We start from the raw sequence: 15,285 nt of genomic DNA on the forward strand, positions 1-15,285 counted from the left end.
TTGTATCCTCTTTTCTCTGTCTTTTAGACTAGCAAAACTCAACAGCTCTTTGGTTGCACATCATGCATTTCCAATGTGCATTGGGCACTTCTGATGCACATCAAGTACTCTGGCACTTCCTAGTCATTGTCCAGATGTGCATTCAAGGGTGCTTTGATGCACACTTAATGTGCGTTTGGGGTGCTTTAAGACATATTTGCTTTGCATTTGGGATGCTTAGATGCACACTTGATATGTATTTGGGGGTGCATTGGTGCACACTTGATGTGTATTTGGGGTGCTTTGATGCCCATTGTATATCAGTCACTGCACTAACTACCCTTAACAAATACATATTGCAAAACCACTCACTTTTGCACACATATAAGCCTGTTTATAGAAGCAGGAGTCCGATTTACAGAGATGCCAGCCTAGATTTTTGGCTGTACTTCCTTCCAATCTCTGGCAGAACCACCTTGAGTCCAAAGCCAGGATACAAATTGAATAAAGGAATGGCTAAGGAAATGTAATTAAAAATAGTCAATAAAGATTTGGCTTATAGGGACCCCTAAGTGAATGCAGACATTGTGAAACCACTCACTTCCATTCTGCATGCATGTAAGGCCATTTACGAAGACACACACTCCAAGCAGAATGCAAACCTCACTTTTTAATTTCTGGCTCCTTTTCCCAAAAAAAGAAGGAAAAGCAGTGGGAGATGGGTCTTGCCTGGCACAGGGCTTTGGCAATGCCCTTTTCCCAGTTGGGAATGTTGTTCCCAATGGATCTTTTAATGCAAAGAACTTGCATTGCAACCACATCCCCCTTCCGACGCGTCTCCTTGCTTTTCCTCTGCAGGCATTCAGCAGAGCTCACCGCATCGGCCAGAACAAGAAAGTGATGATCTACCGCTTTGTGACGCGGGCCTCCGTCGAGGAGCGCATCACCCAAGTGGCCAAGCGCAAGATGATGCTCACCCACCTGGTGGTGCGCCCGGGTTTGGGTTCGAAGTCTGGCTCCATGACCAAGCAAGAGCTGGACGACATCCTCAAGTTTGGGACAGAGGAGCTATTCAAGGATGACGTGGAGGGTAAGGATGGTGGTTGTCTGTGGAACCCCTTCCCACGTTCTGCCCCTAAATTTCCATTCATATTCATTCACTCTTCTCTTTTAGAGGGACTCAACTGGTTCCGTTTTTTGCAAGAGGACCGGGAGTCGGTCTTTGTTTAAAAGTCCGGATCCTGTACCAATTTGCTTTCCTTCCTTCCCATCCAGCCATGATGTCTCAGGCCCAACGGATCGTCATGCCGGAGGTGGTGAGCCCTTTCGCGGAGGCACCGGCTTCGAAAGGAGGAGCAGCAACTCCTGGGTTGAAGAAAAAGCACGGCGGCCCTCCTCCAGGTATGGCAAACACCCCCCAAAAATACACCAAGGGGCCACCCAGCCCTACAAAGTTTGGGTCTGTAAGACTGTATCTCCTTAGTAATCTCCTTTTTGTTCAGAAGGGTCTTGGGATTGGGACTGTGCTTTTTAAAAGTCTCTTTTAATTATTGCCTTAATTTTTTTTAATTGTATATATTATTTTAACACAGCTGCTTATGTAACTGTTTCTACTTAACCGCTGTGTAGTAAGGAACTGAGCTCCGCTTTGCTTTAATGTTGTGTCCGGCGTTGGGAGAAAAACAAAATATAAATTATAGAAAGAAAAAGAAAGAAGGAAGGAAGGAAGGAAGGAAGGAAGGAAGGAAAGGAAAGGAAAGGAAAGGAAAGGAAAGGAAAGGAAAGGATAGGATAGGATAGGATAGGATAGGATAGGATAGGATAGGATAGGATAGGATAGGATAGGATAGGATAGATGTGAAAGGCACCTGGGGATTATTGTTGACTGTATGTTGAACTTGAGCCAGCAATGTGATGCTCGCAGCAAACAAGGTGGATACTGAAGCATTGTTTCCAAGACAAGAGAAGTCATACTGCCTTCTGCACTAGTCAGGCTTCATCTAAAGTAGTATCATAGCATCAAAGAGTTGGAAGAGACCACAAAGGCTATCCTTTCCAATGATCATTCAGCTCTGTGGACCCCATTTTCGAAAGATGTGCTTTGACGGTGTCTTCCTGCATGGATTGGGTTGCCCCTCGGGGTCCCTTTCCAGCTCTATGATTCTTCTTGTCCCGATCTCTGCTTCCGACCCCTTTCCCATCTCAGGGGACAACAAGGACGTGGAGGACATCAGCGTGATCCACTACGACGACGCGGCCATCTCCAAGCTCTTGGACCGCAACCAGGACGCCAGCGACGACACGGAGCTCCAGAACATGAACGAGTATCTCAGCTCTTTTAAAGTGGCCCAGTATGTTGTGAGAGAAGAGGACGGTGTGGTAATGTGCCCCGGCATCCTGGATTTTCCTTTGGTCTTATTTGTTATTTGCCAGATGCGTTGGCGTGGAAGAGAAATGACGCGAAAAGAATCCAAACAGAAAGCTCCTTTGTACTTTCGGAATTTAGCAAAAGTAAAAAGGAGCTGGTTTTGACGACTTTGCGTTCGGGTTATTTTTGCGTTATTTCATACAAACGTCGTCTGAAAAACATCCCGCAAATGTAGGTTTTTTGCCAACTTTCTGTTTGGGTTAACCCCAAATGTTGTCTGTAAAACAACCCGCAAAAGCAGGTTGTTTTCAGTTTAAATTTAGTTTCTGCACAGGATTCGTCCCGTGTGATAAACTCCATAGACTTAAGTCTGCTTTCTCAGATGCATTTACATGCATTAAATTTGGTGGAGGGACAGAGAGAAGACCCTCCCCAGAAGATCTCAGTCCTCCAAAGCCAGAGAGCAAGGCTTTTCTAAAAGTGGGGAAATCGCCCCCTGACTCTTTTTGGCATTAAGGATATCCCACAATTGCAATTTGGGAATGCACAGTGGTCTTTCCTGCAAATCTGTTTGTTTCCCTGGTGGGGTTCATATGAGTTTTGTGGATTTGGTGAGGGTCAACGCAGTCTCTTCTCAAGGGACTGGGTTTTCTTAGCTGGCCAAGGGGAGACATGGGCCTTGTGTGCAACCCCTTTCCGTCTTCTTCTCCCACGGCTGCAGGAAGAAGTTGAGCGAGAGATTATCAAGCAAGAGGAGAACGTGGATCCCGACTATTGGGAAAAGCTCTTGAGGCATCACTACGAACAGCAGCAAGAAGATCTCGCCCGCAACCTCGGGAAAGGGAAGCGCGTCCGGAAGCAGGTCAACTACAACGACGCCTCCCAAGAGGACCAAGGTAAGGAAGGATGGGGAGAGGAGAACTTCAGAAGACCTTCTCAGCTTCAGAAGGCCTTTCAGTCTCTTGCCTTGGCTTCTTGGACCATTGTCCAGTTGGACCTCCCATTCATTGTTTCTGAGACCTTCCCCGCTTCTTTCTTGTCAGAGTGGCATGATGAGCTTTCGGACAACCAGTCGGAGTATTCTATTGGCTCCGAAGACGAGGACGAAGACTTTGAGGAGCGGCCCGAAGGTCAGAGTGAGTCAAGCGTGTTTTCTTGTCTTTTTTGGACCTCTGTGGGCCTGCGCTACGGCATCACCTTTTACCCACCCACATCCATCCCACATCCATCTCTGTTGGCTGCTCTTGGGGCCCTTGAAAGAGTTAGACTCTTTGAGGGACATGAGCAGAGAGCGACCCAAGGGTCAGTTTTCCAGTGTCCAAATGTGGTCTCAGAAACCTAGAGTTGGAATGGACTCCAAGGGACCTTCTTCTGCACAGGAAGGCATCATCAAAACACTCCCTGTGAAGGATGGTCATCCAACCATCTGAAAATCCTGCAAAGAAGGAGACTCCACCACCTTCCAAAAGGGAGGGAAATATCCTCATTTTGTTAGACCTGCGATGCCACCCCAGCCTGGGTTTGGGTGAATTTGGTCCTCCAAATCCCCACACCATCTCCATAGGATGTTTCTAAGGCCACGGGTGTCATCCCTTCCTCCAAAGGAACAACTCCTGTTGACTCTGGGTTTCTCCAACGCTTTCTAGGTGGTCGGAGACAATCCCGGAGGCAACTGAAGAGTGACCGGGACAAGCCCCTTCCTCCGTTGTTGGCAAGAGTTGGCGGGAACATTGAGGTCAGTCTTGGAGACGGTCAGCCTTGTGTGCAGTGGCTCCCTTCTCAGAGGGCCAACAAATGGACTCCTATCTACTTCCGCCCATGTATTGAAGTCTTCAGGGAGGCCCTCCTCTGCGTCCCATCCATGGGGTCAATACACAGTAAAAGGATGTGAGATCAAGGGGGTGATGTATTTACCGTATATACTTGACTATAGATTGACCTCATGTATAAATTGGGGACAGATTTTGGGGTCAAAATTATGTATTTTGATATGGCCCTTGGAAAAGTTGAGGGTCAAACTGTGAACATGTAACAAAGGAGCATGTAAATGTGTTTACAGTACTTGCTATGGAACCGTCTTACTAATAATAATAACAATAATAGGATGCAAAGGACAATACATGGCAAAAAAATATGTTGGAAATGCATGTCATATCCTGAAATGTGCATTTTGGAGCAAAAAAAAGTGTGATGTTTTATCCGCTGATGTTTTATCTATTGGCACTCATGAGCATATGGACATTTTTTCTCCTAGGGAGCAATATTGGCACAGTCCCTTTCTTTAAGCAAACTAGGTCAACGTTTTGGGAAGGTCAGTGGGGATCCTGAGCCCCGGGGGTGATGATTTGGCCTCTCTTTGCAGGTGCTGGGTTTCAACGCCCGCCAACGGAAAGCCTTCCTGAATGCCATCATGAGGTGGGGGATGCCTCCGCAGGACGCCTTCAACTCCCATTGGCTGGTGAGGGACCTGCGCGGGAAAAGCGAGAAGGAGTTCAGGTAACGCGGGAATCCCTTACGTTGTTCTGCGTAACTCTCGGTTTCCAGACTTTCGGTCATCTTAGCCACCTTCCTTTGGAGGCTGGCTTAGAGTTTGTCCATGCTTTCATTTGCTGCCGGCGGCCGATTCGTCTCCTCTCCTCCCCAACAAAGAGGGCCACCAAGTTCTCCCTTTCTTTCCTTCCTTCCCCAGAGCATACGTGTCCCTGTTCATGCGCCATTTGTGCGAACCGGGCGCGGATGGCGCTGAGACCTTTGCGGATGGCGTTCCCCGTGAAGGGCTGTCCCGCCAGCATGTCCTGACGCGCATCGGCGTGATGTCCCTGGTCAGGAAGAAGGTATGCATGCCATTCCTTGCGCCCCTTGGGGTTGTGTCTGTGCCCATTGTGGGACCCCTTGAAGTCCAGAGGCGGCTTTAACTCTCACCCACTAAGATAAAACAGAACCTGGACTGCAAAAGATGAGGCTAATTGTTTGGTTTGAATGAGAATTGCAAAGTATTGAGGGCCAGGATCTAGGTCTATATGGCCATATTGCCTCCTCCATCATCCTCAACCTTCCTGTTTCCTTCTTGCTCTCCCTTTGTCAGGTCCAAGAGTTTGAACCTGTGAATGGGAAATATAGCACTCCAGACCTCATCCCAGAAGGTCTGGAGATGAAGAAGTCCAGTGAACTGCCCTCTTCGGACCCAAACACTCCCGTTCCGGCCAGTCCAGCTCATGGTCAAGCGGCCGCCATGACGCAGCCAGGTAAGACCCCTCTTCCTTATACGGCCTTGCAAGCCCAGAGGTCCCGAAACTTGGTTGCATTTTCATTTTCATTTGTAGTCCTACTGTCTGCATTTTAGTTGTTCTCTTCTTCTGTAGTTTCAGAGAAAGTGGAAATGCAGTCAGGGGTTCCTGAGGATAAGGATCAAACTGAATCTTGGACCAAGAAGGAGAACCAGGTGAAGGAATGCCAGGCAAGGATGAAATTCCACCTGAATTCATTTATTGTATTTGCATCTAAAATCCTTGTGAAATTTTGGTTTTGGCACCTGTTGAAATCTCATGATTCCGCACTTGAAACTTGCCATGAGCCTCTGTGCAAAGTGAAAATTAAACCTAAATTAACTTACGACAGATTGAGTCTCCCTTATGCAAAATGCTTGGGACCCGGTCTTTTAGGTTTGGGATTTTGGAATGTTTGGATATACAAAAGATCTCCTAAAGATGGGATTCAAGTCTAAACATGAAATTCGCGTACAGTTTGAATACACCTTCTAAACATAGTATTAATTTTATACACAGTGTATTAAATAAAGTTTAAAGATGGTGCACTGAACCATCAGAAAGCAAAGGGATTTTGGAATATTTGGGATTTAGGCATTCCAAAATCAGAGAGGTTTGCCCTTTAAATTCTTTTGAAATCCAATATAAATCCAATAAATAAATAAATTACTTTGCTAAAAAGTAGAAGGCAGAGGAAGATCCAACGGTGACCAAGTGGTTAAGTAAACTATATGAATATATAGAGATCGATAAATTGACATGTTTAATACAGAATGGGTCTAAGAATGAATATGAGAAAGATTAGGAATATGTCCATAGATACAGTCGGCCCTCGCCTTACGCGGGGATCCGTTCCCGATCCCTCCGCGTAAGGCGAATTCCGCCTATGCTCAAGCCCCATTGTTTCCAATGGGGCTTGTGCGGTGCGGCGCGGCAGCGCGCGGGGCACAATGGGCGCCCGTGTCCATTCAATTGAATGGGACGCGCCACCCCTTCTGCCCTGCGCGTGCCCTGTGGCTTGAGCGCGTAAGCTCAAGTCCGCGTAAAGCACGCCCATGTATGACGCGGGCGCGCTGTACCTTGAACAAAAAGAGGGAGAGATTCATGTGTTACGGTTGACAGAGTAAAATATTAAGTTATTAGGGAAAATGTACCTTGACATATATTACTAAATGTTGTATTATAATAACGATAAATAAAATAAAATCCCGCAGGATCAAGGCGGCTTACAATATCAGATAAAGTGCAATATGAAATACAACATGTATAATAAAATGCACTCTACTACTTCCTTCCACCCCCCAATGATACTATAATAAAATATCACAAACCATTAAAACCATTAAAACCATTGTGAATTAAAGGTGACTGTGGAAAAAGAAAAGGAGAGTCAGAAGTGGAGATTCGAGAATTAAGAAAGTCATATACAATAAATATTTGAATTTAGAGGAAAGGAAGTTCATTTTAGATTAGTCTATGTGTTGTTATGTTGTTATGTACTTGCGTTGTTATGGAGAGCCGTCTGTGTCTGTTTAACACGTTGATGTCTATGTACGTTTTCAAAAATAAAATAAACAAAAGGAAGACAAACAAACAAACAAACAAGAAAAGAAAAGAAATACGGAGTATGCGCGGAGGTACAACAATAGCCCCTTCCCATTTGCAAAAGAGGGATTTGGGGTGATGCCTTCAAACTATTGAATGTGCCCCAAGTGTCTCAATGTTTGCTTTGCACGAAGGTGACGGCGAGCGGAGACAAGATGGAGGAGAAGGAGGACACCCAGGCGAAAGCGGGTGAGGAGAATGCCGCAGAGGAGGAGGAGGCGGAGAGGACGGACGCCGCGCCGGAGAAGCCAGAGCAAGGTATGGGGCCGAATTGCGGGGAGAAGGGACCCCATCTCCAAGTGGCCAGATTTAGATTTTCCTACCTGGCTCCATCGCTGCTAAAATGTCTGTGAAAGGTCCTGAAAAGGTGGAGGAAGCGCGCATGTCTGAATGCCAGGTGCGCTTTCTCCATCGTCAGGGAACCATCGCTCCCTCCTTGCATCTTCTTGCATCCCTGAATCATTCCTGGGGAGTGGATTTCCTATGAATGCAAACATTGTGTTCATAGGAAATCTGCTCCCCTTGTGACGATTCAGGAATGCTAGAGGGAGCGATGTTTCCCTGACGATGGAGGAAGCGCACCTGGTGTTCAGACATGCACGCTTCCTCCACCTTTTCAGGACCTTTCACAGACATTTTAGCAGCGATGGAGCCAGGTAGGAAAATCTTCATAGAGGGGGGAAAACAAGGACCGTACCTGTGCTGGAAGGTTAATTTCTTAAAAAGAGAACGCCGCCTGCGCACTAGTTATGGGGCTCAATCCAGCATCGGTCTCATCTAGATTAGGGCCATTGAAAGGAATAAGGTTGTTGAGTCAACATCAAGGGTAGGAATCACTAGAAAGTGTGGGAATAGTAAGGTACAGTCGGCCTTTGATATCCATGGTGGATCTGTATTGGATACCGAAATCCACCGGTTTTTCCCTGGTGGTGTGGCCATGCGGACATGCTGCTATTAGGGAAAACAGGACTTCAATGGCAGTGCGCACATGCTACCGTACCGCCATTAGAGGCAACAGGACTTCAGTGGTGGCGCATGACAACAAGACTTCAGTGATGGCACAGTCATGCTGCTGCGCCACCATTGTCCTAAACTTCTCCCTTCGGCCATCCATCCAATCGAATTCCCTTCTCTGGGGTAAACAAAAACGTGTATGGATCTCCTACATTAAACTGGAAAGAAGAGAAACAAAGTCTGGGACTTACTGATTTTTCAACCAGTCTTGATGCATCATCCTAAGAGGAACTCTGTTTTCTGTGGCTCTTGCATCCCATGCTGCCGGTCCAGATCCAACAGATGAAACCGTCCAGGAGAATGAGATGTCTGTGGAGAAGCCCGACCAAAGTACCAGTCCTTGCAAAGGCGGCATGAAAGAAACCAAGCCAGGTAAATGTTTTCCATATCTCAGGCTCTACACTTGACATGCTCAGTTTATCCTAGGCTTTTCAATATTCCAGGCTCAGTTTCCAAAGTTGTCCAAAAATGCACATTGAGATGAGGTCCTTTGCATTGTTGGCCCTGTCCTATGTCTCTCTTGACACTCCCTTGGGTCTTCCTCCGCAGAAGAGGCGAAGGAAGAAGAGAAGGAGCCGACGGAGGTTCAGCAAAACGGCGAGAAAGAAGACGAGGAAGACGGGAAGAAGGACGACAAGAGCGGGATCCGATTCATGTTCAACATTGCGGATGGGGGCTTCACAGGTATAAATGGATCTACTTGGAAATCTATCTGTCTATCTATCTATCTATCTATCTATCTATCTATCTATCTATCATCTATCTATCTATCTATCTATCTATCATCTATCTATCTATCTATCTATCTATCTATCTATCTATCTATCTGTCTGTCTAGTGTCCACTGCTACTTGCTAGTGCTTAAAACATTATTTGTCATAATCGATAGATATAGGGGTTAGAAAGTAACTTGTGCATACGCCATTTGGGAAGGATTTAGCCTGAATTCATGGGTCCTCATACAGCCTATCATTTCATTCAGGGCCAGGGATTCCTGGATCATGAGATTCCAATCCACAGATCCCTGGCTTGCTCATCTCCTATGGAGAGCTACTGGTTGCCCAGGTTATAGGGAAGATGTGGCCCTCCAGATGTTGTTGCAGTGCAGCCCCATCATCTGACAACATCTGGAGGGTCTTCCCTGCCCCGGCTATTGAAAAAGATTGCCAAGATAAATTAGTACGTTGCGGCAACGAGATGCCAAGGGTTCTTGAGTTGCCACTTGGTTTGCAAAGGCCATGCGATCCCATTCTGAGTGCAAAGTTTCTTTTGTAGCTTTTTGTGGGTGTTTGGGGCTGCGTGGCCAATGTTCTAGAAGAGTTTATAACTGATGTTTCGCCAGCATCTCTGGCTGCCATCTTCAGAGAATGCTGGCATGGAAGAGAGTGGGGTGTGTGTGTGTTTGTGTGTGTGTGTGTGTGTGTGTGTGTGTGTGTGTGTGTGTGTATATAATATACTGTGTTTATTTAATGTTTCTTTTCTTGGCTCGACAGAGCTGCACACGCTTTGGCAGAACGAGGAGAGGGCAGCCGTCTCCTCGGGGAAGATCTACGATATTTGGCACCGGCGGCACGATTACTGGCTCCTGGCGGGCATCGTCACGTATCCTTTGGTTGAGCATGAGAGACGACAAGCTCAGCATATAAATATGGCAGCGATGCACCCTGACATTTTACCAGGGGGGGGGATGAAAATAAAACGGAGGACCCATTCCTGGGTCCAATACTTCTAAGATGACAGAGTTGGAAGGGGTCCCAAGGGCCATATAGTCCAATCCTTTGCCATGCCCCAAGTGACACAGAAGCCATACCAGGAACAGATAGGCGCTTAAAACAGAAGGCTTAGAAAGAATGGGTTGGGGGTGTTGTAGTTTTAATAGTACTCTGTGTGTGTGATTGTGTGTGTGTGTGTGTGTGTGTGTGTGTGTATATATATATATATAGTGTTATCAAATAACTAACATAAAAACAATAGAAGTAGCAGACATTGGGAATGAGCAAAAAACTAAAGATTTCCATCTGGGAATACTTTCTTTTGAAGTTGCAAAAGGTTCAATTTGGTCTAAGATATCCTTCCAAAAACCAGCTTGATTTGCAAAAGTGGAGCAAAATGAGTTCTGTTGTTACGGACATAATCGGTATTTTATTCTAGTGACGATGTCACGAGTTATATCAGTTTGATTCTATTTTAATGTTTGCTTTTATATGTTTTAATTGGTTTTTTCCCCCTTAAATTGTAAGTTGGTTCCAACTTGGGGGGAAAAAAGAGCAAGATGTAAATAAATATAATATAAATAACAATACTAATAACAGCAGGAAGAGTGCCATAAAAACAGCTCTGAGCTTCCTAGGGTCTGTACTTTCTCCTAACCCATTGACATGGGCTTCTGAATAATTTTAATATGAATTGTTAGGTGAGTGCAGCTCCTGTGTTGTTAATATTAATAATAATAATAATAATAATACTATCCCCTTAATGCTTGACCCTGGCGCTCAGCCATGGCTATGCCCGCTGGCAGGACATCCAGAATGACCCGCGTTACGTGATCCTGAATGAGCCCTTCAAGTCGGAGATCCACAAGGGCAACTACCTGGAGATGAAGAACAAGTTCTTGGCTCGGCGTTTCAAGGTGAGTCCGTGGAGAAGGCTTTACCTGTGTCCCTCCAAGACCGATGCTATGGCTTCTCCTAAATCCCAAGACTTCTCAACCCAGTATCCTCTTAGCGCAAGGCAAATAGCTGCATGTGGACATAATGGCATGGTGCAATCCCCATGCAAAATAGCAACACTGCACAACACATGCCGACGACTTGGGTTTGCATCTACACTGCAGAAATGATGCAATTTGATCCCACAAGCACTGCAGCTCCATCCTACGCAAGGCCCATTAGCCTTCCTTTCCAAAGAGTAGGAGTGGGTGCCTCCCCAAACTACAAATCCCAGGGTGCCATAGGAAGGATTGGCGTCAAAGTGCATTGTTTTACAGTGCATTGTTTCGACAATGTAGATGCACCCCAAGCCACATCCCGGCAGGTTTAGCGCCAATGATTCTGTGACACCTGGTGCCGTTACTCAGCCATCTTTCTTTTTGCCGTTGGGCGCAGTTGCTGGAGCAGGCGCTGGTCATCGAGGAGCAACTCCGCCGGGCCGCATACCTCAACATGACCCAAGAGCCCAACCACCCGGCCATGGCCTTGAATGCCCGCCTGGCCGAAGTGGAGTGCCTTGCCGAGAGCCACCAGCATCTCTCCAAAGAGTCTCTCGCTGGGAACAAGCCCGCCAACGCTGTCCTTCATAAAGGTAGGTCCTTTTCGGAGAAGGAGTAATTGCTTCTTTTTCTTGTCTTTCCCTCCATCCGTTCATCCATTTGTCGCTCAGCTCCGGTTGGTCAACCCTGGCAAAGGGAGATTTCACACCAATTGTGAAATCCGCATAAACTTTCAAGAAAATTGTCATATCCTGGTGTAGTGAGCCGAGCCCCTGGCATCAGGAAGATGGGTTTTGGAGTCCTTGTTAGCCTCATGACCAAATGTTAATGGTGGCATGAAATGGTTAATTTGTTTAATGGTCTTAAGGGGTCAACTGCAAAAGCTTTGGGGGCCACAAGATTCCCACTCGTGCAAATGTTATGCCGAATGAAGACCACTGGATACCATCCCCGGCTCCAGCTTTTCAGGGCAAAGGATGGTTTTCCATGGGCCATTGCTTGTGTTTCAGTCTTAAACCAGCTGGAAGAGCTCCTGAGTGACATGAAGGCCGACGTGACGCGGCTCCCCTCCATGTTGTCCCGCATCCCGCCCGTCGCCGCTCGCCTCCAAATGTCCGAGAGGAGCATTCTCAGCCGCCTGACGAACCGGGGCAGCGACCCCAGCGTCCAGCAGGTGAGGACCCTTGGGCCCCATGGCGGCTGAGTGGTCAAGCTGGGCTTTATTTCAGACTTTGAAGGAGTTCTCCAAAGTGTGGAGATGGCCCAGCACCTTGGAGAGCTGCGTTGAAGCTATCCAAACCCCGGAGCGGATTCACTGCCCTCCTGACATGGACCCAATGGCACCTGGGGTGGGGTATTGTCGAATTCAAAAGCATTAGTATATGTATCATTCTTGACCATTTATGCTCCTTTCCTTTTGGAAACCTATCTGCCTAATCCAAGATTTATTGTTATATGTAAAAAGAGACGTGCCAGTGTGGCATAGAGCCTAAATTCCCCAATGGCACCGAACCCCATCCGAACTTGGAAGATAAGGCAGCATCAGGTTTGTTTAGGACTTGAACAGGGCACCCTTAAGAAATGCCATGCGCTGTAGGCTATATTTCAGAGGACGGCAATCGTGGCAAACCTTCTCCGATTATTCCTTACCTTAGGAAATTCATGGGTCGGCATAAGTCGACAGGTGACTTAAAGGCACATAGACACACATCGGAGTTAGAGTGCCAGACCTGGATGTGGGAGATTCAAGTTGAAGCCTCGACGGAAGCAGCATCTTCGCTGCGAAATGCATGCCGTTTGACACCGCTTTGAACTGTCACGTTTCAATACTTTGCAATCCTGGGAGTCTGGATTTCATTGGGGAATGGGTTGGGCTGCAGTTTCTAATAAATATTCCCCTTTTACCCACCTCCAGGCTTCCTTTGGTTCCTCCCAGATCTATAGCAACAACTTTGGGCCCAATTTCCGAGGTCCGGGACCCGGAGGGCTCATAAACTACAGCCAGATGCCCCTGGGACCTTATGTGACGGGTGAGTTGAGTCTCTGAAACGCAAACTCCTCTTTCTCTTTCCTTTTAAGAGGACAGTTTTTTAAAAGCAATGCAAAAACCAAAGGGCAATAGGCAAGCCAGCTGTTTTCTCTCTTATTAATAGATATTTAGCCGCTTGCAAGAGTTTCCTCTGCAGTTCTCATTGCCACAAGAGGTAAGGCCCCGCTTCTTACTCTGATAACGCTGCCGTGCGATTTCTTTCTTTTAAGTATTTAAACCTCAAGGTGGCTTAAGAATCATTTCAGCCTAAAGGGACCCCAAAGGGGCTTTAAAACAATTGATTTTACAATTGGAAGAGGGATATGTTTAACCTGGAGGAGAGGTTAAGAGGCGACATGATAGCCCTGTTTAAACATTTGAAGGGGTGCCATATTGAGGAGGGAGCAAACTTGTTTTCTGCTGCTCCAGAGAGTTGGACCCAGAGCAATTGATGCAAGCTCCAGGAAAAGAGATCCCAATTCAACATTGGGAGGAATATCCTGACAGTAAAGTCTGTTTGAATAATCAATAAATAATAAATGCATAAATTTGACAGTGGAAGGTGCTTCCTCAGAGTGTGATGGAGTCTCCTTCTTTGGCTGTCTTTAAACAGAGGCTGATGGCCATCTTTCATGGGTGCTTTAAGGGCATCTTCTTGCATGGCAGAATGGGGTTGAATTGGATGGCCCTTGGGGTCTCTTCCAACTCTATGGTCCTTTGGTACCCCATCCCTCCTCTTTTTTCATGCGTTGCCAGGCGCAAGGGGGTCTCCTCTTTAGAAAGACTATTGAAAGGGAAGGGATTTGTAGCTGAGAACCAAAGCATTGATAAGGCAGGATAGGTGTCTATCACCAGGGTAGCTCTAAAGTCATGAAATCCCTGAAATGGAATCCAAGAGAGGCTCTAGAATCCGGGGAAAATGTGCCCAGCATAATCCAGAAACCCAGTTTGCCACATGGCTGGGTTACTGGGTTATAGTTACTCACATATGCTCAGAAAACTGTGTTGGCAGCAATGATATGCGGCAGTGGATTTATTCATCCTGTTCTATGGAGAGATTGGAGTTGCAATGAATGGCGTATGGGAACGATTCAAAGCTCTGGTTCCTTTGGTTTCCCCTTCCAACTCATGCTCAGGTCCAGGAATATGCATTACAGGTTGAGTCTCCTTTATCTGAAATGCTTGGGTCCAGAGGCGTTTGGGATTTTGGGGGCATTTTGGAATACCTGTATTTGGAAACATATGCATAGTGAGACATCGTACAGATAGATCATTATCTTGTACTATTGTTAGTGTTATTATTATATCAGTTTCACAGTCTACCACTGAATGGAGTTTTTGACCTTCAATGATGATGATGATATTATTATTATTACTACTACTGCTACTACTACTATTATTATTATTAAAATTATACCTCCATGATTTTGGCGTTCTGCTTCCTCATCTTGCAAGATGGTTGCAAACACTAATTTTCAGGTGCAGCTTGGACCTCTGCAGTGCATCCAGGGCTGTCTCTCTGGATTAGAGTCGCCAGATCTGGACTTTGCCTGGTCCTGAGATTTTAATATAATAACAATATAATAATATTTATTTATATTAGGAACAAAACTTGAGATTTAGGAATAACCTTTTACGATTTCACTACAGGAAGGGAACCCTATGGTGTTGCAAGGAGGGTGCCACAAGGTGACGCCATTCGTCTCTGAGCATCAACCAGAGTAGTACAAAGCATGCTGTCGAAATTTTAAAAGCACTTAAGTTTAAGAATTGAGTGGAATATATATATATACATAGACACTCATCCCTCCATATTTGCAGCTTTGATATTTGCGGATTCGATTATTCACAGATTTGATATATGTTCTTTCTAGGAATATCTAGGTCCTCCAGCGCAACTCTATGCTCAATTTTAACTATAAGCTGCACTGAAAGACCTAGAGATTCCTAGAGAGAATACTCTACTAGGCCTTTGTAGCTCCTCCAGTGCAGTTCTATGGTCAGTGTCTGTCGGATGTTGACCACAGAGGTTCCCTGGAGGACCTAGAGATTCCTAGAGAGGACACTCTACTAGGCCTTTGTAGCTCCTCCATCGCAGTTCTGTGGTCAGTGTCTGTCGGAAGTTGGCCACAGAGTTTCCCTGTAGGATCTAGAGATTCCTAGAGAGACTACTCTACTAGGCCTGTGTAGCTCCTCCAGGGCAGTTCTATGGTCAGTATCTGTCGGACGTTGACCATAGAGTTGCCCTGGAGGACCTAGAGATTCCTAGAGAGGTGTCCTCTGAAGTAAAAACATGGTGTTTTTGTTATTTGCGGCT

General features: G+C 46.2%; 1 protein-coding gene across 1 annotated transcript in view; it reads left to right on the plus strand.

Annotated features, from left to right (window-relative positions):
* The window catches only part of LOC149307848 (ATP-dependent chromatin remodeler CHD5-like), a 32,685-nt gene that overhangs the window by 15,541 nt on the left and 1,859 nt on the right, over positions 1-15,285 (plus strand). The window contains exons 23-40 of the mRNA XM_089534501.1: positions 838-1,069; positions 1,255-1,380; positions 2,186-2,358; positions 3,069-3,243; positions 3,391-3,483; positions 3,994-4,082; positions 4,710-4,843; positions 5,037-5,181; positions 5,433-5,592; positions 5,710-5,789; positions 7,353-7,476; positions 8,506-8,604; positions 8,782-8,916; positions 9,726-9,834; positions 10,729-10,861; positions 11,337-11,532; positions 11,950-12,113; positions 12,855-12,969. Of these exons, the coding sequence (XP_089390627.1) occupies positions 838-1,069; positions 1,255-1,380; positions 2,186-2,358; positions 3,069-3,243; positions 3,391-3,483; positions 3,994-4,082; positions 4,710-4,843; positions 5,037-5,181; positions 5,433-5,592; positions 5,710-5,789; positions 7,353-7,476; positions 8,506-8,604; positions 8,782-8,916; positions 9,726-9,834; positions 10,729-10,861; positions 11,337-11,532; positions 11,950-12,113; positions 12,855-12,969 (2,482 nt within the window). The remainder of the gene's footprint in view (positions 1-837; positions 1,070-1,254; positions 1,381-2,185; positions 2,359-3,068; positions 3,244-3,390; positions 3,484-3,993; positions 4,083-4,709; positions 4,844-5,036; positions 5,182-5,432; positions 5,593-5,709; positions 5,790-7,352; positions 7,477-8,505; positions 8,605-8,781; positions 8,917-9,725; positions 9,835-10,728; positions 10,862-11,336; positions 11,533-11,949; positions 12,114-12,854; positions 12,970-15,285) is intronic.

The sequence above is a fragment of the Sceloporus occidentalis genome, unplaced genomic scaffold (genome assembly GCF_023333645.1).
Source record: "Sceloporus occidentalis isolate IW3139 unplaced genomic scaffold, rSceOcc1.0.p SCAF_8, whole genome shotgun sequence".
In the NCBI taxonomy this organism is placed as follows: Eukaryota; Metazoa; Chordata; class Lepidosauria; order Squamata; family Phrynosomatidae; genus Sceloporus; species Sceloporus occidentalis.